The sequence below is a fragment of the Ranitomeya imitator genome, chromosome 5, assembly GCF_032444005.1.
Source record: "Ranitomeya imitator isolate aRanImi1 chromosome 5, aRanImi1.pri, whole genome shotgun sequence".
NCBI classification, from domain to species: domain Eukaryota; kingdom Metazoa; phylum Chordata; class Amphibia; order Anura; family Dendrobatidae; genus Ranitomeya; species Ranitomeya imitator.
Genome location: NC_091286.1, coordinates 693333490 through 693357287, shown reverse-complemented (window position 1 = coordinate 693357287; position 23798 = coordinate 693333490). Strand labels below are relative to the sequence as shown.

Here is a 23798-nt window from a genome sequence, read left to right as displayed (position 1 = left end):
TGACGCACATAAAGGATCAGGCGTCTGCACCAGAGGAAGAGGAAAGCCTTGATGACAGTCAGCGATTGTCTGGTCAGGGCAGTGTACATGACGAGGTACCGGGCGAAGAGGAGGTGGAGGATGAGGAGGATGATGGGGATGAGTATATTTTTAATGAGGAAGCTTTCACGGGGGCACTGGAAATTGGTGGCGTGGCAAGGCCGGGTTCTGGTTTTTTGAGGGACACAAGTGACGTAGATTTGCCTGCAACTGCCCCTCAACCAAGCACAACCGCAGATTTGACAACTGGAACTTTGGCCCACATGGCGGATTATGCCTTGCGTATCCTCAAAAGGGACACACGCATTACAAAAATGATGAACGATGACGATTACTGGTTGGCCTGCCTCCTTGATCCTCGCTATAAAGGCAAATTGCAAAATATTATGCCACATGAGAACTTGGAACTAATATTAGCAACAAAACAATCAACTCTTGTTGACCGTTTGCTTCTGGCATTCCCTGCACACAGCGCCCGTGATCGTTCTCACACGAGCTCCAGGGGCCAGCAGACCAGAGGTGTTAGAGGGGCAGAAATCAGAAGTGGCGTTGGCCAGAGGGGTTTTCTGACCAGGTTGTGGAGTGATTTTGCTATGACCGCAGACAGGACAGGTACTGCAGCATCAATTCAAAGTGACAGGAGACAACATTTGTCCAGTATGGTTACAAACTATTTTTCATCCCTTATCGACGTTCTCCCTCAACCGTCATTCCCATTTGATTACTGGGCATCCAAATTAGACACCTGGCCAGAATTGGCAGAATATGCATTGCAGGAGCTTGCTTGCCCGGCAGCTAGTGTCCTATCAGAAAGAGTATTCAGTGCTGCAGGTTCAATACTAACAGAAAAAAGGACTCGTCTGGCTACCCAAAATGTAGATGATCTAACCTTCATTAAAATGAACCACAACTGGATTTCAAAATCTTTTGCCCCACCCTGCCCGGCTGACACCTAGCTTTCCTATGAAAAGGTCTTGCCTGTGGACTTTTCTGAATGACTTTTCCAATCTCGTAATTTTCTGCACCTGATTGTCCAGCATACGACATGTTTCCACCTCACTAAATGGCCAAACTCCCCACACGGGGCCGTGGTATCGCCACTTTGCGCTTGGACCCTTGAGAGTGCTGTTTGTCTGAAGAGGTGGGTGTGGCCGCTTTTGGTCGACGGCACTGCCACTGGGTCCCTCATAGTACAATAAAGTGTCTCTGGCGGTGGTGGTGCGCACCCAACGTCAGACACACCTTTGTAATATTAGGGGCCCTGTGCCTGTACCGCCGGCCACAAGACAGTTCCCCCCCCAGCTCAAATAGTGCTCTACCACTAGCAAAATTATCTCTCACAGCTTCACCAATGTGTAGTCTATGCGCTGACATCCTTCAATGCCTGGCACTGACAATACCATTGTTTAGACATTTTTCTTATGTTAGGCCTTCGAAGCCTGTCTGCGGTCCGCTCTTTCTACAACTACTACACTCACCAGGCCACTGCTGGCCGTGTTACCCTGGAACCAATTTAAAAGTGCCTACAGCCAGCCCAATTTTGTTATGTTAGGCCTTCGAAGCCTGTCTGCCGTCACTCCTTTCAACTACTACTACACTGACCAGACCACTGCTGCCCGTGTACCCCTGGAACCAATTGAAAAGTGCCTACAGCCAGCCCAATTTTGTTATGTTAGGCCTTCGAAGCCTGTCTGCCGTCACTCCTTCCACTAGACTTCCACTGCCCAGACCACTGCTGCCCGTGTTCCCCTGGAACCAATTTTAACTTGCCTACAGCAAGCCCAATGTTATTATGTTAGGCCTTCGAAGCCTGTCTGCCGTCACTCCTTCCACTAGACTTCCACTGACCAGACCACTGCTGCCCGTGTTCCCCTGGAACCAATTTTAACTTGCCTACAGCCAGCCCAATGTTATTATGGTAGGCCTTCGAAGCCTGTCTGCGTCCCGTTCTTTCAACTACAACTACACTGACCAGGCCACTGATGGCCAAGTTCCCCTGGAACCAATTTTAACTTGCCTACAGCAAGCCCAATGTTATTATGTTAGGCCTTCGAAGCCTGTCTGCCGTCACTCCTTCCACTAGACTTCCACTGACCATACACTGCTGCCCATGTACCCCTGGAACGAATTTTTACTTGCCTACAGCCAGCCCAATGTTATTATGGTAGGCCTTCGAAGCCTGTCTGCCGTCACTCCTTCCACTAGACTTCCACTGACCAGACCACTGCTGCCCGTGTAACCCTGGAACCAATTGAAAAGTGCCTACAGCCAGCCCAATTTTGTTATGTTAGACCTTCGAAGCCTGTCTGCCGTCACTCCTTCCACTAGACTTCCACTGACCAGACCACTGCTGCCCGTGTACCCCTGGAACCAATTGAAAAGTGCCTACAGCCAGCCCAATTTTGTTATGTTAGGCCTTCGAAGCCTGTCTGCCGTCACTCCTTCCACTAGACTTCCACTGACCAGACCACTGCTGCCCGTGTAACCCTGGAACCAATTGAAAAGTGCCTACAGCCAGCCCAATTTTGTTATGTTAGGCCTTCGAAGCCTGTCTGCCGTCACTCCTTCCACTAGACTTCCACTGACCAGACCACTGCTGCCCGTGTACCCCTGGAACCAATTGAAAAGTGCCTACAGCCAGCCCAATTTTGTTATGTTAGGCCTTCGAAGCCTGTCTGCCGTCACTCCTTCCACTAGACTTCCACTGACCAGACCACTGCTGCCCGTGTTCCCCTGGAACCAATTTTAACTTGCCTACAGCAAGCCCAATGTTATTATGTTAGGCCTTCGAAGCCTGTCTGCCGTCACTCCTTTCAACTACTACTACACTGACCAGACCACTGCTGCCCGTGTTCCCCTGGAACCAATTGAAAAGTGCCTACAGCCAGCCCAATTTTGTTATGTTAGGCCTTCGAAGCCTGTCTGCCGTCACTCCTTCCACTAGACTTCCACTGACCATACACTGCTGCCCATGTACCCCTGGAACGAATTTTTACTTGCCTACAGCCATCCCAATGTTATTATGGTAGGCCTTCGAAGCCTGTCTGCGGTCACTCCTTTCAACTACTACTACACTGACCAGACCACTGCTGCCCGTGTACCCCTGGAACAAATTGAAAAGTGCCTACAGCCAGCCCAATTTTGTTATGTTAGGCCTTCGAAGCCTGTCTGCCGTCACTCCTTCCACTAGACTTCCACTGACCAGACCACTGCTGCCCGTGTAACCCTGGAACCAATTGAAAAGTGCCTACAGCCAGCCCAATTTTGTTATGTTAGGCCTTCGAAGCCTGTCTGCCGTCACTCCTTCCACTAGACTTCCACTGACCAGACCACTGCTGCCCGTGTACCCCTGGAACCAATTGAAAAGTGCCTACAGCCAGCCCAATTTTGTTATGTTAGGCCTTCGAAGCCTGTCTGCCGTCACTCCTTCCACTAGACTTCCACAGACCAGACCACTGCTGCCCGTGTAACCCTGGAACCAATTTAAAAGTGCCTACAGCCAGCCCAATTTTGTTATGTTAGGCCTTCGAAGCCTGTCTGCCGTCACTTCTTCCACTAGACTTCCACAGACCAGACCACTGCTGCCCGTGTAACCCTGGAACCAATTTAAAAGTGCCTACAGCCAGCCCAATTTTGTTATGTTAGGCCTTCGAAGCCTGTCTGCGGTCACTCCTTTCAACTACTACTACACTGACCAGACCACTGCTGCCCGTGTACTCCTGGAACCAATTGAAAAGTGCCTACAGCCAGCCCAATTTTGTTATGTTAGGCCTTCGAAGCCTGTCTGCCGTCACTCCTTCCACTAGACTTCCACTGACCAGACCACTGCTGCCCGTGTAACCCTGGAACCAATTGAAAAGTGCCTACAGCCAGCCCAATTTTGTTATGTTAGGCCTTCGAAGCCTGTCTGCCGTCACTCCTTCCACTAGACTTCCGCAGACCAGACCACTGCTGCCCGTGTAACCCTGGAACCAATTTAAAAGTGCCTACAGCCAGCCCAATTTTGTTATGTTAGGCCTTCGAAGCCTGTCTGCGGTCACTCCTTCCACTAGACTTCCACTGACCAGACCACTGCTGCCCGTGTAACCCTGGAACCAATTGAAAAGTGCCTACAGCCAGCCCAATTTTGTTATGTTAGGCCTTCGAAGCCTGTCTGCCGTCACTCCTTCCACTAGACTTCCACAGACCAGACCACTGCTGCCCGTGTAACCCTGGAACCAATTTAAAAGTGCCTACAGCCAGCCCAATTTTGTTATGTTAGGCCTTCGAAGCCTGTCTGCGGTCACTCCTTTCAACTACTACTATAACACTGACCATACACTGCTGCCCATGTACCCCTGGAACGAATTTTTACTTGCCTACAGCCAGCCCAATGTTATTATGGTAGGCCTTCGAAGCCTGTCTGCGGTCACTCCTTTCAACTACTACTACACTGACCAGACCACTGCTGCCCGTGTACCCCTGGAACCAATTGAAAAGTGCCTACAGCCAGCCCAATTTTGTTATGTTAGGCCTTCGAAGCCTGTCTGCCGTCACTCCTTCCACTAGACTTCCACAGACCAGACCACTGCTGCCCGTGTAACCCTGGAACCAATTTAAAAGTGCCTACAGCCAGCCCAATTTTGTTATGTTAGGCCTTCGAAGCCTGTCTGCCGTCACTCCTTCCACTAGACTTCCACAGACCAGACCACTGCTGCCCGTGTAACCCTGGAAACAATTTAAAATTGCCTACAGCCAGCCCAATTTTGTTATGTTAGGCCTTCGAAGCCTGTCTGCGGTCACTCCTTTCAACTACTACTACACTGACCAGACCACTGCTGCCCGTGTACCCCTGGAACCAATTGAAAAGTGCCTACAGCCAGCCCAATTTTGTTATGTTAGGCCTTCGAAGCCTGTCTGCCGTCACTCCTTCCACTAGACTTCCACTGACCAGACCACTGCTGCCCTTGTACCCCTGGAACCAATTGAAAAGTGCCTACAGCCAGCCCAATTTTGTTATGTTAGGCCTTCGAAGCCTGTCTGCCGTCACTCCTTCCACTAGACTTCCACAGACCAGACCACTGCTGCCCGTGTAACCCTGGAACCAATTTAAAAGTGCCTACAGCCAGCCCAATTTTGTTATGTTAGGCCTTCGAAGCCTGTCTGCGGTCACTCCTTCCACTAGACTTCCACTGACCAGACCACTGCTGCCCGTGTAACCCTGGAACCAATTGAAAAGTGCCTACAGCCAGCCCAATTTTGTTATGTTAGGCCTTCGAAGCCTGTCTGCCGTCACTCCTTCCACTAGACTTCCACAGACCAGACCACTGCTGCCCGTGTAACCCTGGAACCAATTTAAAAGTGCCTACAGCCAGCCCAATTTTGTTATGTTAGGCCTTCGAAGCCTGTCTGCGGTCACTCCTTCCACTAGACTTCCACTGACCAGACCACTGCTGCCCGTGTAACCCTGGAACCAATTTAAAAGTGCCTACAGCCAGCCCAATTTTGTTATGTTAGGCCTTCGAAGCCTGTCTGCGGTCACTCCTTTCAACTACTACTACACTGACCATACACTGCTGCCCATGTACCCCTGGAACGAATTTTTACTTGCCTACAGCCAGCCCAATGTTATTATGGTAGGCCTTCGAAGCCTGTCTGCGGTCACTCCTTTCAACTACTACTACACTGACCAGACCACTGCTGCCCGTGTACCCCTGGAACCAATTGAAAAGTGCCTACAGCCAGCCCAATTTTGTTATGTTAGGCCTTCGAAGCCTGTCTGCCGTCACTCCTTCCACTAGACTTCCACAGACCAGACCACTGCTGCCCGTGTAACCCTGGAACCAATTTAAAAGTGCCTACAGCCAGCCCAATTTTGTTATGTTAGGCCTTCGAAGCCTGTCTGCCGTCACTCCTTCCACTAGACTTCCACAGACCAGACCACTGCTGCCCGTGTAACCCTGGAACCAATTTAAAAGTGCCTACAGCCAGCCCAATTTTGTTATGTTAGGCCTTCGAAGCCTGTCTGCGGTCACTCCTTTCAACTACTACTACACTGACCAGACCACTGCTGCCCGTGTACCCCTGGAACCAATTGAAAAGTGCCTACAGCCAGCCCAATTTTGTTATGTTAGGCCTTCGAAGCCTGTCTGCCGTCACTCCTTCCACTAGACTTCCACTGACCAGACCACTGCTGCCCGTGTAACCCTGGAACCAATTGAAAAGTGCCTACAGCCAGCCCAATTTTGTTATGTTAGGCCTTCGAAGCCTGTCTGCCGTCACTCCTTCCACTAGACTTCCACTGACCAGACCACTGCTGCCCGTGTACCCCTGGAACCAATTGAAAAGTGCCTACAGCCAGCCCAATTTTGTTATGTTAGGCCTTCGAAGCCTGTCTGCCGTCACTCCTTCCACTAGACTTCCACTGACCAGACCACTGCTGCCCGTGTTCCCCTGGAACCAATTTTAACTTGCCTACAGCAAGCCCAATGTTATTATGTTAGGCCTTCGAAGCCTGTCTGCGGTCACTCCTTTCAACTACTACTACACTGACCAGACCACTGCTGCCCGTGTACCCCTGGAACCAATTGAAAAGTGCCTACAGCCAGCCCAATTTTGTTATGTTAGGCCTTCGAAGCCTGTCTGCCGTCACTCCTTCCACTAGACTTCCACTGACCATACACTGCTGCCCATGTACCCCTGGAACGATTTTTTACTTGCCTACAGCCAGCCCAATGTTATTATGGTAGGTCTTCGAAGCCTGTCTGCGGTCACTCCTTTCAACTACTACTACACTGACCAGACCACTGCTGCCCGTGTACCCCTGGAGCCAATTGAAAAGTGCCTACAGCCAGCCCAATTTTGTTATGTTAGGCCTTCGAAGCCTGTCTGCCGTCACTCCTTCCACTAGACTTCCACAGACCAGACCACTGCTGCCCGTGTAACCCTGGAACCAATTTAAAAGTGCCTACAGCCAGCCCAATTTTGTTATGTTAGGCCTTCGAAGCCTGTCTGCGGTCACTCCTTTCAACTACTACTACACTGACCAGACCACTGCTGCCCGTGTACCCCTGGAACCAATTGAAAAGTGCCTACAGCCAGCCCAATTTTGTTATGTTAGGCCTTCGAAGCCTGTCTGCCGTCACTCCTTCCACTAGACTTCCACTGACCAGACCACTGCTGCCCGTGTACCCCTGGAACCAATTGAAAAGTGCCTACAGCCAGCCCAATTTTGTTATGTTAGGCCTTCGAAGCCTGTCTGCCGTCACTCCTTCCACTAGACTTCCACTGACCATACACTGCTGCCCATGTACCCCTGGAACGAATTTTTACTTGCCCACAGCCAGCCCAATGTTATTATGGTAGGCCTTCGAAGCCTGTCTGCGTCCCGTTCTTTCAACTACAACTACACTGACCAGGCCACTGATGGCCGTGTTCCCCTGGAACCAATTTTAACTTGCCTACAGCCAGCCCAATGTTAGGCCTTTGATGCCTGTCTGCCGTCACTCATTCCACTAGGCCTCCACTGACCTGTCTACTGCTGCCCGTGTACCCCTTGAACCAACATCTTAAAATAAAAAAATAATTATTTTGATTATAAAAAAGAAGATACTGGTGAGATCTCAAATGCAGACATTTTAACATTAAAAACAAACACACAACAAAAATCTGGAACTGTACTAAAAGGCCATGTTCACACAGTGCGTTTTTTACCGCGGAACCGCGGCGGTTTTGCCGCTGCGGTTCCGCAGCTGTTTTCCATGCAGGGTACAGTACACTGTACCCTATGGAAAACAGGACACACTGTGCACATGGTCCGGAAATTGTAAAAAAAAAGCCGCGCTGAATAGCTCCCGGAAAAAAGAAGGAGCATGTCAATTCTTCTTCCTGAACCGCAGCGGTTCTGCACCCATAGACCTCCATTGTGAGGTCAAAATCGCAGTAAAACACGCAGATCAAAAATATATCTGCGTGTTTTACTGCGGTTTGATGTGCAGAACCGCTGCTGCAGGAAGTTCGGGGAAGCGGGCGGAAGTGCGTGGGCGGAAGTCCGTGGGCGGCGTGTGTGGTCCCGACTGTATCACGAAGAGACTGTCACTATGGAGGCATACCGTCGCATGGGGATCGATGTCGGGCGTCTGATTGATTTGGTAAGTCTGTGTGTCCGTCCCCATGCGACGATATGCCTCTATTGTGCTAAGTCGCCGTATCGGACTACTACTCCCATCCGGTATTTAGGATGGGAGAGTTGTCCCTGTGTCCGGCGACTTAGCACAATACTAAAGTTCACACCAAACACAAACACACAATACACAAACATGACACACAGTACAGTACATACAACACATAACATAGAGTATATACTCACCATACACCACACTTGTAGGCGAAGCCCTCGATCCTCAATGAAAAAATCCCAAAATAATAAAGCAAATCCATACTCCCTGTCCGCAGAATCCATAACCGAGTGTCCCACGCTGATCTCCTGCTCTCCGGTGATACACTGCCAGGAGCGAAGCTCCTAGCAGTGTATCGCGTACTGTCCCGGAGCTCAATGGCGCCGGCGTCTCGGTTAACGGCAGTACAGCTGCGTTGAACTTTCCCACGCAGCACTGCCGTTAAGCGAGAGTACCGGGGTCAATGACCGCCGGTAAACTCGCTCGCGCATGCGCAGTGACACACCGACAGGAACTATGGCTCCTGTCAGTGTGTTGCTGCAGCCGTGGAGAGCAGACACATCTCTGGATGTGTCTGTTCTCCATGGAAGATCTTCGTGGGACCCTCGATGGATTTCTGCGGACAGGGCCAGGGAGTATGAATTTGTTTTTTTGTTTTGCCTTTTTTTCAGGTCGAGGGTCTTCAGGATGGATTGAGCGTGCAATAAAAGAATTGTCAAAAAGTGTGTGTCTTTATTTCATTAAAATATTTTTTCTAGTGTTTGTGTTTTTTTTTTTAACCCTTTCATTGGCTTAATAATGGATAGGCGTCTCATTGACGCCTCTCCATTATTAACCGGGCTTAATGCCACCTTACAATAGCAAGGTGGCATTAACCCCTCATTACCCCATATCCCACCACTACACGGGAGTGGGAAGAGAGGGGCTAAGTGCCGGAATTGGCGCATCTTTTTGATGCGCCTTTTCCGGGGTGGCTGCGGGCTTATATTTGTAGCCAGGGGGGGGGCAAATATCCATGGCCCCTTTCCTAGGCTATGAATATAAGCCCACGGCTGTCTGCGTAGCCTTTCTGGCCTAAAAATATAGGGGGACCCCAACACGTTTTTTTTTCAGGGCCCCCTATATTTTAGTGCCAGAAAGGCTACGCAGACAGCCGTGGGCTTATATTCATAGCCTGGGAACAGCCATGAGTATTTTAACCCCTTCCCGGGCGTCAAATATTGGCCCACAGCTGTCTGCTTAGCCTTTCTGGCCTAAAAATATAGGGGGACCCCAACACGTTTTTTTTTTCGGGTCACCCTATATTTTAGTGCCAGAAAGGCTACGCAGACAGCTGTGGGTTAATATTCATAGCCTGGGAACAGCCATGGGTATTTTAACCCCTTCCCGGGCGTCAAATATTGGCCCACAGCTGTCTGCTTAGCCTTTCTGGCCTAAAAATATAGGGGGACCCCAACACATTTTTTTTTTTTAGGGGGGTCCACATATATTATAGTAAACCTTATTAGGATTAATAATTGATCGGCGTCTTATTGACGCCTCGCCATTACTAACCGTGCTTAATGCCACCTTACAATAGCTTTAGGGGTAGGGTTAGGATCCCTGTAGGGTTAGGGTTAGGATCCCTGTAGGGTTAGGGTTAGGATCCCTGTAGGGTTAGGGTTAGGATCCCTTTAGGGTTAGGGTTAAGGTTAGGATCCCTGTAGGGTTAGGGTTAGGATCCCTTTAGGGTTAGGGTTAGGGTTAGGATCCCTTTAGGGTTAGGGTTAGGGTTAGGATCCCTTTAGGGTTAGGGTTAGGGTTAGGATCCCTGTAGGGTTAGGGTTAGGGTTAGGATCCCTGTAGGGTTAGGGTTAGGGTTAGTATCCCTGTAGGGTTAGGGTTAGGGTTAGGATCCCTGTAGGGTTAGGGTTAGGGTTAGTATCCCTGTAGGGTTAGGGTTAGGGTTAGGATCCCTTTAGGGTTAGGGTTAGGGTTAGGATCCCTGTAGGGTTAGGGTTAGGGTTAGGATCCCTTTAGGGTTAGGGTTAGGATCCCTGCAGGGTTAGGGTTAGGATCCCTTTAGGGTTAGGGTTAGGGTTAGGATCCCTGTAGGGTTAGGGTTAGGATCCCTGTAGGGTTAGGGTTAGGATCCCTGTAGGGTTAGGGTTAGGATCCCTGTAGGGTTAGGGTTAGGGTTAGGATCCCTGTAGGGTTAGGGTTAGGGTTAGTATCCCTGTAGGGTTAGGGTTAGGATCCCTTTAGGGTTAGGGTTAGGGTTAGGATCCCTGTAGGGTTAGGGTTAGGGTTAGGATCCCTTTAGGGTTAGGGTTAGGGTTAGGATCCCTGTAGGGTTAGGGTTAGGGTTAGGATCCCTTTAGGGTTAGGGTTAGGGTTAGGATCCCTGTAGGGTTAGGGTTAGGATCCCTGTAGGGTTAGGGTTAGGGTTAGGATCCCTTTAGGGTTAGGGTTAGGATCCCTGTAGGGTTAGGGTTAGGATCCCTTTAGGGTTAGGGTTAGGGTTAGGATCCCTGTAGGGTTAGGGTTAGGATCCCTGTAGGGTTAGGATCCCTTTTGTGGTTGTGTTATGTTTAGGATCCCTTTTGGGGTAGAGTGCTTAGGGTTATGAGCCCTAACCCTACCCTAACTATTTCACTTTATAGTGTGTTTTTTAATGAATGTTGTTGATTGTCGCACGAACCACTCAGGATTGACGGCGACAGAGCTAGTGGTAAAACAACTGCACACAAGCGTTTTTATTGGTGTTTGTGTTTTCAGTTTGTGCTTGTGTTCAGTTATTAGGGGTTACTGTGAAATATTTCCAGCAATTGTGTAACATTACTTGGTCGCGCTATAGATTATGAGATGACACTATTGTATTTATTGTAGGTTCGGGATTATCCGGCCTTGTGGGACCCAGCCGATGAATCCTACAAGGATAAATATTTCCGGGAACTAGCCTGGACCAAAATTGTACGAGACCTTATCCCAGATTGGGACAAGTATCCAGGGAGTACACAGCAGCAAATTGGTAATTTTAATTAAATTTATTTAGTAAACCTTGAGTATATTAAAAATATAATTTGTTTAGATCTCACAAAAAATGTTGTTGTATTTTGTAACCTTTTTTTGGTAGATAACGATGTGAGGAAACGGTGGCGCTCAATCAGAGACCGTTTCACGAAGTTCCTGAACGAATGTTCTAAGAGTGGCTCTTCGCCGAGCAAAAGTAAATTTCCATTTAGCGAAGAGCTGCAGTTTCTTGTGTCCAGTAGGACATTGAGAAAGTAAGTTAAAATCCACTCCACATGATTATTTAAATATAATATGTTGTGCGAAAAATTGATGTTTTTTTTTTCTCCAACAGGACGGAAGGAAACATGTCGGTAGCTGATTTGGAGGACAGCGACAAAGAGGATGGAGCAGGCAGTTCCTCTGGAGTGGGAGGGACCATCTCTACCTCCACTCCCACAGCTTCTGCTGAATCAGCATCCACTTCAGCAGCTGCTGCATCAACATCTAGTTCAGCAGCTGCTGAAGCATCTGATTCCGCAGAAGCTGTGAGAGTGGAGAAGAGAGCTGTCTATCCGGTGGCAGCAGAGAAAAAAAAAAAAAAAAACAAAGAAAAACCAAGATGACCAAACTGTCCAAATCGCTTGCGACACGTTAGATCTATTAAAAAAATCTAGTTCTGATGACCACTGCGACTCCTTCGCACTAACTGTGGCAAGAAAAACACGCTCCCTGCCACCGGATAGACAATCTCTTTTCATGTCCATGGTCCAGATGTCCCTCACTGCTCTGGAGGACCCTGCTCCGATATCTCCATACAATGAAGTTCTGATGGGGGTGTTGGGACTTTTCAGGCCCCGACACCGAACACCGGAAACACAAGCTACCAGACCCCAGTATTTGGCCCACAGCCAAGTTACTTCTGGAGATAGAGGAAGTTCGCAGCATATGGGGGGAGCACCATATCAATCAGAGGGATCAAATTTCCTCTATTCTCCAGAATATACTTTTCTGAATTGAACATGGGCAAAAATTTTCAGTGGCACCGATTTTTTTTTGGTTTGTTTTTTAGCTCCAGTTGCCGGTTGGCTTTGAAAGGGGCTTTTTTTTTGTTTTTTCTAATTGAAAAATCTTTTGTAAATATTGCAAAGAATTTGTGTTCTTTTAAATATATTATATTTCAAACATACTATTCTCTTCTTTATTACAATGCGGTCAAGGCCGCTATCCTGGGTTTATGGGCTATCAATTAGTGGTTTATATGTTGATGTGTTAACAATTGTATACGTCATACTGCTATTATTTTCATAAAACACCAAAATTTTTGTAGCCAAAAAAAACAAAAAAAAAATAATTACACCCAAATAGATTTTTTATTGATATTACAATCAATTATTTAACACAGTTTTTTTGGTAACATGAAACAAAAAAATTTTTTTTCAAACTTTTGTGTTGGTTGCTGGCGTTTCTCATTCTTCGGGATGTTGTCAAAACTGTTATCAGCGATGTCGGCAACATTTCTGGGGGGGTCAGTGTAGATGCATCCTTCTCTGCTGGTCAGGCTGCTCAACACCAGCACAGGAGTATTGCCAGTGCACAGCACCTTCAGGACTCATAAAGTAGTCAGTGAAGGATTCTCTCACACGCACACCAGAGTTGGACGGCCTACCCAGACCCCCGTTGTCAACTGGATTAAATACTGGCTGCTGGTACTCCACATCAACGTCAGTGTTGTATTCACGAGCATAGTTGTGGAGTACACAGCAAGCCTTTATCACAGCATCAACGGTGTCTGTGTCCAACTGAATGGCAGTGTGAAAGATCCTCCACTGACTAGTCATGATCCCAAAGGTGCATTCCACATATCTGCGTGCACGACTCAGCCGATAATTAAAAATCCTCCGTCGGGCATCCAGTCCCCTTCGTGGGTATGGGCGCAGCAGGGTTGTCGTTAAGGGAAACGCCTCATCCGATACCATCACGAACGGCACTGGATGTGTGGAACCCGGCAAAGGTCGTGGGGCTGGGAGCGTGCCGCCATCTCGAAGAATTTGCATCCCAATCTGTGACGTTCGCAACACCCGAGAATCCCCAGTACTACCATAGGCACCAACGTCAATGGCAACAAATTTGTAATGGGCATCAGCCACCGCCATCAGGACCACTGAAAAATACTTCTTATAATTAAAGAAGCGTGATCCTGATCGTGGTGGCTGCTGAACCCGAACATGTTTACCATCGACTGCACCTATGCAGTTTGGGAAATTGGCCACAGACTGAAAGCCTGCTGCAACCTGCAGCCAAGTCTCCTCGGTTGGGGAAGGCATCACCATGGGCTGCAACTTCTGCCAGATGACGGTACATGTACACCTCACAATGTTAGAGATGGTAGATTTACCAACTCTAAATTGGAGGTGCAGGGATGTATAGCTCTCTCCTGTGGCCAAAAATCTGAAAAGAAACAAAAAAGAAAATTAGAAATGTCACACAAAAAGGTAATTACAACATGTCACAAGTTAAGGCCGCTATTATATGCGTCCAGCACCATTCAATAATGCTGGCATTAACACCCAGCACAACACAAAGGGTGTAAAAAACATTAATAAAAGGCCTGATGGGACTTGTGCACACACGCATGCGAGATATGACCAAATGTTGCATGGTAATCCCCGGACCTGCTGCATGCACTCCGTTGTGGAGCGTGCGGCTCCATGTATTGGTATGTGGGTGCAGACTCCGCTCCAGAGTGCAGGCGGCAGAGCCGGGGTTTACCATGCAACACTCGCCCGTATCTCACGTGTGTGTGTGTATGTGTGCCCCCTGTCCAAAAAGAGGACTGGGTGGGTTTAATCACACATACTGGACACACACACAAGTAAAATAGAGACCTAACAACATTCCCCCAAAAAATTGTTACTTACCGCAAGGTGATGAGCAGCCTTTCTTCAGCAGAGATGGACTTCCTCATCACTGTGTCTTGCAGTGTTAAATGGGGTGCCAGGATGGTGAGCAGTCTGTCAAAGGCAATAATTGGTAACCGACAAAACGATATAAATTTTTCAGGATATCTGAAAATTGCAAAAGAACAACAAAAAAGGGTTACTTCACAAGTATTGCTAGCCAAAAAAGGTAAATTAGTCATTCTATATATTTCTACTTACCTCCTCAAATCATTGTACAGCACATGAAAGTGCCCCTTCTCAGTTCGGTCTTCTACAAGCGGGTGCACCCACAATCGTTTCTGCACACGTCTTCTATGCCGCCGCTAAATAGAAAAATAAAAAAATATTTCGTAAACACAACAATTAGAAAAATATATCAAACATGCAAGGAAAACAATGTCGATTATGTAAGGATACGTGTCCACATTCAGGAAGGCCCACCCCATTCTAGTACGCAATGATGCCAGATGTGTTCATTGTACAAATCCAGCATCATCACACCCGACGTATAGGGTCCTCTTTTATTCATTGCGGAGCCGCAGTTTCACAACAAGGAACACAGACATGCTGTGATCATAAAAGACGCGCAGCATGTCCGGAGTCGCAGGGCTGACGGATGACACACAGTGGACACGTGATTTCATGACATCACCTCCAGTATGCTGACATGTGGACGCTGCATGTTTGGCGCTGCGGCCACACGCAGCGCCAAACATACAACGTTTCCAGAATGTGGACAAGTACCCATAACCCAATATATAAAACAAACAGACATCTGCTTACCTGACATGCATGTCGATTCAAAATTAGAAGCATCAACCCCAGGATCGCAATCCGGTGTGGCGTGCGGAGCTGGATCCGTGGGCTGTCATCTGGACGACGCTCTGCACGTCCACTCATTTTGATGTGTAAGTTCCAAAATGGAGGATGGAAGAAGAAAAGGGTTGGACAAGGAAATGACATCATTTTTTTTTTTTCTTCCCCCCACTGCAGTAAACTTTATTTCTGTCAAACACAGACAATCTGCAGACAAAACTGCATCAAAAAACGCACTAAAAAACGCACTAAAAAACGCACCAAAAAACGCACCAAAAACGCACCAAAAACGCACCAAAAAACGCACCTGCGTTTTCTGCAGAGACCTGCGGTTTCAGTCAGGAAAAAAAAAGGATGGAAATCCTGAACGTGTGAACATACCCAAAAGGTCCACCAGCTACAATTACTTTCTCCTGCAAGAAGTTAACTGAAAGGTTTTTTTAATTGAAAACACAGATATGGCATCCACCGACTGTTGTCCTGTCGCGTCTTCTTTATATTATTGCCAAGAAGATGTTAAACAATGAAATTAATAAAATCATTAATTACAAAAATAATCGAGTAAGTCAAAAGCACATTGCAAATAAACATTCATTACAAATAAAGAAGCAGGGCGCGTCCGAGGGTGAGTATATACCTACTAAGAATATAATCACCCTCGGACGCGCAATGCTTATTTCCAACAGCCTTCCTTCCTAAGAATCAGCCCTTCCGTGGTGTAGAGAGAGGTTGTGTTACACTCCAAGGTGTTCCCCAGGTTGCCTTTCCTGAGCTTCGATCTTCCGGCTCTCGTTTAGTAGTTGGAAACTACGCTGCATTAGGCCTACAAATTTGGTATGGGGTGTAGAGAGAGGTTGTGTTACACTCCAAGGTGTTCACCAGGTTGCCTTTCCTGAGCTTCGATCTTCCGGCTCTCGTTTAGTAGTTGTTGGAAACTACACTGCATTAGGCCTACAAATTGGGTATGGGGTGGAGAGAGATGGTGTGTTACACTCCAAGGTGTTCCCCAGGTTTCCTTGCCATTGCTTCGGTCTTCCGACTCTCGTTTAGTAGTTGTAGAAAAGTACACTGCATTAGGCCTAAAAAATGGGTATGGGGTGGAGAGAGATGGTGTGTTACACTCCAAGGTGTTCCCCAGGTTGCCTTTCCTGAGCTTCGATCTTCATGCTCTCGTTTAGTAGGTGTCGGAAAGTAGGCTGCATTAGGCCTACAAATTGGGTATGGGGTGGAGAGAGATGGTGTGTTACACTCCAAGGTGTTCCCCAGGTTTCCTTGCCATTGCTTCGGTCTTCCGACTCTCCTTTAGTAGTTGTAGAAAAGTACACTGCATTAGGCCTACAAAATGGGTATGGGGTGGAGAGAGATGGTGTGTTACACTCCAAGGTGTTCCCCAGGTTGCCTTTCCTGAGCTTCTATCTTCAGGCTCTCATTAAATTGTGGTTAAATGGAACAACTGCATTTGGCGTACTAGTTGGTTTGGGGCCTACTATCGGTGTCTGCCACTCCTAGCTGTTCTCCTGGTTTCCTGTCCTGAAATTCCATTTTCAGGCTCTCGTTAAGTAGTTGTTAATGTTAGACTGCATTTGGCCTACTAGTTGGGTTGGGGCCTACTATCGGTGTCTGCCACTCCTTGCTGTTCTCCTCCACTGAACAAAGCTGTGCCGCCTGTTTACTACGGTTGCCAATTTTGAACTGCATTTCGACTACTTACTGATTTGGCCCTACTCTCTGTGTCAGCCTCTCATTCCAGTTGTCCTCCACTGCAATGCCCCCTGGTTATTCCTGTGTTACCAATTTTGAACTGCATTTAGTCCACTTTCTTCTTTGGCCCTATATCTGTGTTTCCACTTCATCGTGCCCATTGCCCAGCCAGTGATAGATGAGTCTGCTGGTACATTGACCCATAATGCAACATTCCCCGTGCACGCTACACAACAACATTGTGACCCTGCTGAAAGTCAGGTTGCTCTTCCTGCATACCATACCACCTTACACGGGGACAAAGAGGAAGGTGCAGATGAAAGTGCAGGTTCCTTCATCAGGTGGGGGGAGGAATACTAGTTGGCGACGTCACTGGCACAGGGCCTCTCATAGTACGCAAAAGTGTTGCTGCCGGTGGGAGGCGCCCCCGCCGTGCAAACACACCGCTGTACTTTGAGGGGCCCTGTGCCAGTGCCAATGCCAACGAGTGGGCCCCCCCTGCTTGCTCAGGTTCACAGCACTTGCAAAGTTGAAATACTTACCTCTCCCTGCTCCACTGCTGTGATGTGGTCCAGATTTCCTGGGCCCACTAATTACTTGAACCAGCCCTACCCACCACAACTTTAGCCAAATGACCCCCAATTTCAAATGCCTTCCAATTATTATAAGGTAAATTACGCTTGACAAGCTTCATTAAGAAGAATGGATGGTTTTGACATTAAAATGGGCACTCTAGGTGTTTTCCTGGCCCCCACTCACTGCCGACTATGCTGCCCCATTGACTTGCATTGGGTTTCGTGTTTCGGTCGATCCCGACATTACGTCATAATCGGCCGATTTCACTCGACCCGACTTTGGAGATAGTCGGGTTTCGCAAAACCCGGCTCGACTCTAAAAAGGTCAAGGTCGCTCAACTCTACTCTCCAGTATTTTCTTTTTTATAAGCAAAATACTTATTTTTATATTTTCAGATGTTGGTTCAAGGGGTACACGGGCAGCAGTAGACAGGTCAGTGGAGGCCTAGTGGAAGGAGGGACCGCAGACAGGCTTCGAAGGCCTAACATAATAAATTGGGCTGGCTATAGGCAATTTAAAATTGGTTCCAGGGGAACACGGGCAGCAGTGGCCTGGTCAGTGTAGTAGTAGTGGAAAGAACGGGCCGCAGACAGGCTTCGAAGGCCTAACATAACAAAAATTAGGATGTTGGCAATTTACAATTGGTTCCAGGGGAACACGGACAGCAGTAGACAGGTCAGTGGAGGCCTAGTGGAAGGAGGGACCGCAGACAGGCTTCGAAGCCCTAACATAATAAATTGGGCTGGCTGCAGGCAATGTAAAATTGTTTCCAGGGGAACACGGACAGCAGTGGTCTGGTCAGTGGAGGCCTAGTGGAAGGAGTGACCGCAGACAGGCATCAAAGGCCTAACATAATAACATTGGGCTGGCTGTAGGCACTTTTAAATAGGTTCCAGGGGTACACGGGCAGCAGTTGCCTGGTCAGTGGAAGTCTAGTGGAAGGAGTGACGGCAGACAGGCATCAAAGGCCTAACATAATAACATTGGGCTGGCTGTAGGCAAGTTAAAATTGGTTCCAGGGGAACACGGCCATCAGTGGCCTGGTCAGTGTAGTAGTTGTAGAAAGAACGGACCGCAGACAGGCTTCGAAGGCCTAACATAACAAAATTGGGCTGGCTGTAGGCACTTTTAAATAGGTTCCAGGGGTACACGGGCAGCAGTGGCCTGGTCAGTGGAAGTCTAGTGGAAGGAGTGACGGCAGACAGGCATCAAAGGCCTAACATAATAACATTGGGCTGGCTGTAGGCAAGTTAAAATTGGTTCCAGGGGAACACGGCCATCAGTGGCCTGGTCAGTGTAGTAGTTGTAGAAAGAACGGACCGCAGACAGGCTTTGAAGGCCTAACATAACAAAATTGGGCTGGCTGTAGGCACTTTTAAATAGGTTCCAGGGGTACACGGGCAGCAGTGGCCTGGTCAGTGGAAGTCTAGTGGAAGGAGTGACGGCAGACAGGCATCAAAGGCCTAACATAATAACATTGGGCTGGCTGTAGGCAAGTTAAAATTGGTTCCAGGGGAACACGGCCATCAGTGGCCTGGTCAGTGTAGTAGTTGTAGAAAGAACGGACCGCAGACAGGCTTCGAAGGCCTAACATAACAAAATTGGGCTGGCTGTAGGCACTTTTAAATAGGTTCCAGGGGTACACGGGCAGCAGTGGCCTGGTCAGTGGAAGTCTAGTGGAAGGAGTGACGGCAGACAGGCATCAAAGGCCTAGCATAATAACATTGGGCTGGCTGTAGGCAAGTTAAAATTGGTTCCAGGGGAACACGGCCATCAGTGGCCTGGTCAGTGTAGTAGTTGTAGAAAGAACGGACCGCAGACAGGCTTCGAAGGCCTAACATAACAAAATTGGGCTGGCTGTAGGCACTTTTAAATAGGTTCCAAGGGTACACGGGCAGCAGTGGCCTGGTCAGTGGAAGTCTAGTGGAAGGAGTGACGGCAGACAGGCATCAAAGGCCTAACATAATAACATTGGGCTGGCTGTAGGCAAGTTAAAATTGGTTCCAGGGGAACACGGCCATCAGTGGCCTGGTCAGTGTAGTAGTTGTAGAAAGAACGGACCGCAGACAGGCTTCGAAGGCCTAACATAACAAAATTGGGCTGGCTGTAGGCACTTTTAAATAGGTTCCAGGGGTACACGGGCAGCAGTGGCCTGGTCAGTGGAAGTCTAGTGGAAGGAGTGACGGCAGACAGGCATCAAAGGCCTAACATAATAACATTGGGCTGGCTGTAGGCAAGTTAAAATTGGTTCCAGGGGAACACGGCCATCAGTGGCCTGGTCAGTGTAGTAGTTGTAGAAAGAACGGACCGCAGACAGGCTTCGAAGGCCTAACATAACAAAATTGGGCTGGCTGTAGGCACTTTTAAATAGGTTCCAGGGGTACACGGGCAGCAGTGGCCTGGTCAGTGGAAGTCTAGTGGAAGGAGTGACGGCAGACAGGCATCAAAGGCCTAACATAATAACATTGGGCTGGCTGTAGGCAAGTTAAAATTGGTTCCAGGGGAACACGGCCATCAGTGGCCTGGTCAGTGTAGTAGTTGTAGAAAGAACGGACCGCAGACAGGCTTCGAAGGCCTAACATAACAAAATTGGGCTGGCTGTAGGCACTTTTAAATAGGTTCCAGGGGTACACGGGCAGCAGTGGCCTGGTCAGTGGAAGTCTAGTGGAAGGAGTGACGGCAGACAGGCATCAAAGGCCTAGCATAATAACATTGGGCTGGCTGTAGGCAAGTTAAAATTGGTTCCAGGGGAACACGGCCATCAGTGGCCTGGTCAGTGTAGTAGTTGTAGAAAGAACGGACCGCAGACAGGCTTCGAAGGCCTAACATAACAAAATTGGGCTGGCTGTAGGCACTTTTAAATAGGTTCCAGGGGTACACGGGCAGCAGTGGCCTGGTCAGTGGAAGTCTAGTGGAAGGATTGACGGCAGACAGGCATCAAAGTCCTAACATAATAACATTGGGCTGGCTGTAGGCAAGTTAAAATTGGTTCCAGGGGAACACGGCCATCAGTGGCCTGGTCAGTGTAGTAGTTGTAGAAAGAACGGACCGCAGACAGGCTTCGAAGGCCTAACATAACAAAATTGGGCTGGCTGTAGGCACTTTTAAATAGGTTCCAGGGGTACACGGGCAGCAGTGGCCTGGTCAGTGGAAGTCTAGTGGAAGGAGTGACGGCAGACAGGCATCAAAGGCCTAACATAATAACATTGGGCTGGCTGTAGGCAAGTTAAAATTGGTTCCAGGGGAACACGGCCATCAGTGGCCTGGTCAGTGTAGTAGTTGTAGAAAGAACGGACCGCAGACAGGCTTCAAAGGCCTAACATAACAAAAATGTCAATACAATGGTATTGTCAGTGCCAGACATTGAAGGATGTCAGCGCATAGACTAAACATTGGTGAAGCTGTGAGAGATAATTTTGCTAGTGGTAGAGCACTGTTTGAGCTGGGGGGGGGGGACTGTCTTGTGGCCGGCGGTACAGGCCCCGGGCCCCTCATATTACAACGGTGTGTCTGACGTTGGGTGCGCACCACCACCGCCAGAGACACTTTATTGTACTATGAGGGACCCAGTGGCAGTGCCGTCGACCAAAAGCGGGCACACCCACCTCTTCAGACAAACAGCACTCTCACGGGTCCTGGCGCAAAGTGGCGATACCACGGCCCCGTGTGGGGAGTTTGGCCATTTAGTGAGTTGTAAACATGTCGTATGCTGGACAATCAGGTGCAGAAAATTACGAGATTGGAAAAGTCATTCAGAATAGTCCACAGGCAAGACCTTTTCATAGGAAAGCTAGGTGTCAGCCGGGCAAGGTGGGGCAAAAGATTTTGAAATCCAGTTGTGGTTCATTTTAATGAAGGTTAGATCATCTACATTTTGGGTAGCCAGACGAGTCCTTTTTTCTGTTAGTATTGAACCTGCAGCACTGAATACTCTTTCTGATAGGACACTAGCTGCCGGGCAAGCAAGCTCCTGCAATGCATATTCTGCCAATTCTGGCCAGGTGTCTAATTTGGATGCCCAGTAATCAAATGGTTGAGGGAGAACGTCGATAAGGGATGAAAAATAGTTTGTAACCATACTGGACAAATGTTGTCTCCTGTCACTTTGAATTGATGCTGCAGTACCTGTCCTGTCTGCGGTCATAGCAAAATCACTCCACAACCTGGTCAGAAAACCCCTCTGGCCAACGCCACTTCTGATTTCTGCCCCTCTAACACCTCTGGTCTGCTGGCCCCTGGAGCTCGTGTGAGAACGATCACGGGCGCTGTGTGCAGGGAATGCCAGAAGCAAACGGTCAACAAGAGTTGATTGTTTTGTTGCTAATATTAGTTCCAAGTTCTCATGTGGCATAATATTTTGCAATTTGCCTTTATAGCGAGGATCAAGGAGGCAGGCCAACCAGTAATCGTCATCGTTCATCATTTTTGTAATGCGTGTGTCCCTTTTGAGGATACGCAAGGCATAATCCGCCATGTGGGCCAAAGTTCCAGTTGTCAAATCTGCGGTTGTGCTTGGTTGAGGGGCAGTTGCAGGCAAATCTACGTCACTTGTGTCCCTCAAAAAACCAGAACCCGGCCTTGCCACGCCACCAATTTCCAGTGCCCCCGGGAAAGCTTCCTCATTAAAAATATACTCATCCCCATCATCCTCCTCATCCTCCACCTCCTCTTCGCCCGCTACCTCGTCATGTACACTGCCCTGACCAGACAATGGCTGACTGTCATCAAGGCTTTCCTCTTCCTCTGGTGCAGACGCCTGATCTTTTATGTGCGTCAAACTTTGCATCAGCAGACACATTAGGGGGATGCTCATGCTTATTATGGCGTTGTCTGCACTAACCAGCCGTGTGCATTCCTCAAAACACTGAAGGACTTGACACATGTCTTGAATCTTCGACCACTGCACACCTGACAACTCCATGTCTGCCATCCTACTGCCTGCCCGTGTATGTGTATCCTCCCACAAAAACATAACAGCCCGCCTCTGTTTGCACAGTCTCTGAAGCATGTGAAGTGTTGAGTTCCACCTTGTTACAACGTCTATGATTAGGCGATGCTGGGGAAGGTTCAAAGAATGCTGATAGGTCTGCATACGGCTGGAGTGTACAGGCGAACGGCGGATATGTGCGCAAAGTCCACGCACTTTGAGGAGCAGGTCGGATAACCCCGGATAACTTTTCAGGAAGCACTGCACCACCAGGTTTAAGGTGTGAGCCAGGCAAGGAATGTGTTTCAGTTGGGAAAGGGAGATGGCAGCCATGAAATTCCTTCCGTTATCACTCACTACCTTGCCTGCCTCAAGATCTACAGTGCCCAGCCACGACTGCGTTTCTTGCTGCAAGAACTCGGACAGAACTTCCGCGGTGTGTCTGTTGTCGCCCAAACACTTCATAGCCAATACAGCCTGCTGACGTTTGCCAGTAGCTGCCCCATAATGGGAGACCTGGTGTGCAACAGTGGCAGGTGCGGATGGAGTGGTTGTGCGACTGCGGTCTGTGGACGAGCTCTCGCTTCTGCAGGAGGACGAGGAGGAGGAGGAGGAGGGGGTGCGAACGGCTACAGCCAACTGTTTACTAGACCGTGGGCTAAGCAGAACTGTCCCAAACTTGCTGTCCCCTGTGGACCCTGAATCCACAACATTTACCCAGTGTGCCGTGATGGACACGTAACGTCCCTGGCCATGCCTACTGGTCCATGCATCTGTTGTCAGGTGCACCTTTGTGCTCACAGATTGCCTGAGTGCATGGACGATGCGCTCTTTAACATGCTGGTGGAGGGCTGAGATGGCTTTTCTGGAAAAAAAGTGTCGACTGGGTAGCTCGTAGCGTGGTACAGCGTAGTCCATCAGGTCTTTGAAAGCTTCGCTTTCAACTAACCGGTAGGGCACTATCTCTAACGAGATTAGTCTAGCTATGTGGGCGTTCAAACCCTGTGTACGCGGATGCGAGGCTAAGTACTTCCTTTTTCTAACCATAGTCTCATGTAGGGTGAGCTGGACTGGAGAGCTGGAGATCGTGGAACTAGCGGGGGTGCCGGTGGACATGGCAGACTGAGAGACGGTGGGAGATGGTATTGTTGCCGCCGGTGCCCTAGATGCAGTGTTTCCTACTACGAAACTGGTGATTCCCTGACCCTGACTGCTTTGGCCTGGCAAAGAAACCTGCACAGATACTGCAGGTGGTGCGCAAACTGGTGGCCCTACACTGCCGGAAGGGATGTTGCGTTGATGACTAGCTTCATTGGCCGAGGGTGCTACATCCTTAAGGGACGTTTGGTAGTTAGTCCAAGCTTGCAAATGCATGGTGGTTAAATGTCTATGTATGCAACTTGTATTGAGACTTTTCAGATTCTGACCTCTGCTTAAGGAAGTTGAACATTTTTGACAGATGACTTTCCGCTGATCAATTGGATGTTGTTTAAAAAAATGCCAGACTGCACTCTTTCTAGCATCGGATACCTTTTCAGGCATTGCAGACTGAGCTTTAACCGGATGGCCACGCTGTCCTCCAACAGGTTTTGGCTTTGCCACGCGTTTTGTGCAAGATACGGGCCCGGCAGATGGAACCTGTTGCGATGT

General features: G+C 48.7%; 1 protein-coding gene and 1 long non-coding RNA gene across 2 annotated transcripts in view; one reads left to right on the top strand and one right to left on the bottom strand.

Moving 5' to 3' along the window:
* The first annotated feature begins 10716 nt into the window (after positions 1-10716).
* On the top strand, positions 10717-12436 carry LOC138638827 (uncharacterized). Its single transcript, XR_011312556.1, has 3 exons — positions 10717-11205; positions 11311-11461; positions 11542-12436. It is a non-coding gene; the product is annotated as an uncharacterized lncRNA (long non-coding RNA).
* A 109-nt stretch (positions 12437-12545) lies between these two features.
* The window catches only part of LOC138637953 (uncharacterized), a 47536-nt gene continuing 36283 nt past the window's right edge, over positions 12546-23798 (bottom strand). Inside the window, exons 5-7 of the mRNA XM_069726873.1 lie at positions 14348-14451; positions 14108-14254; positions 12546-13637 (exon numbers count right to left, since the gene is read on the bottom strand). Coding sequence (XP_069582974.1) covers positions 12716-13637; positions 14108-14254; positions 14348-14451 — 1173 coding nt within the window. The 3' untranslated portion in view covers positions 12546-12715. The remainder of the gene's footprint in view (positions 13638-14107; positions 14255-14347; positions 14452-23798) is intronic.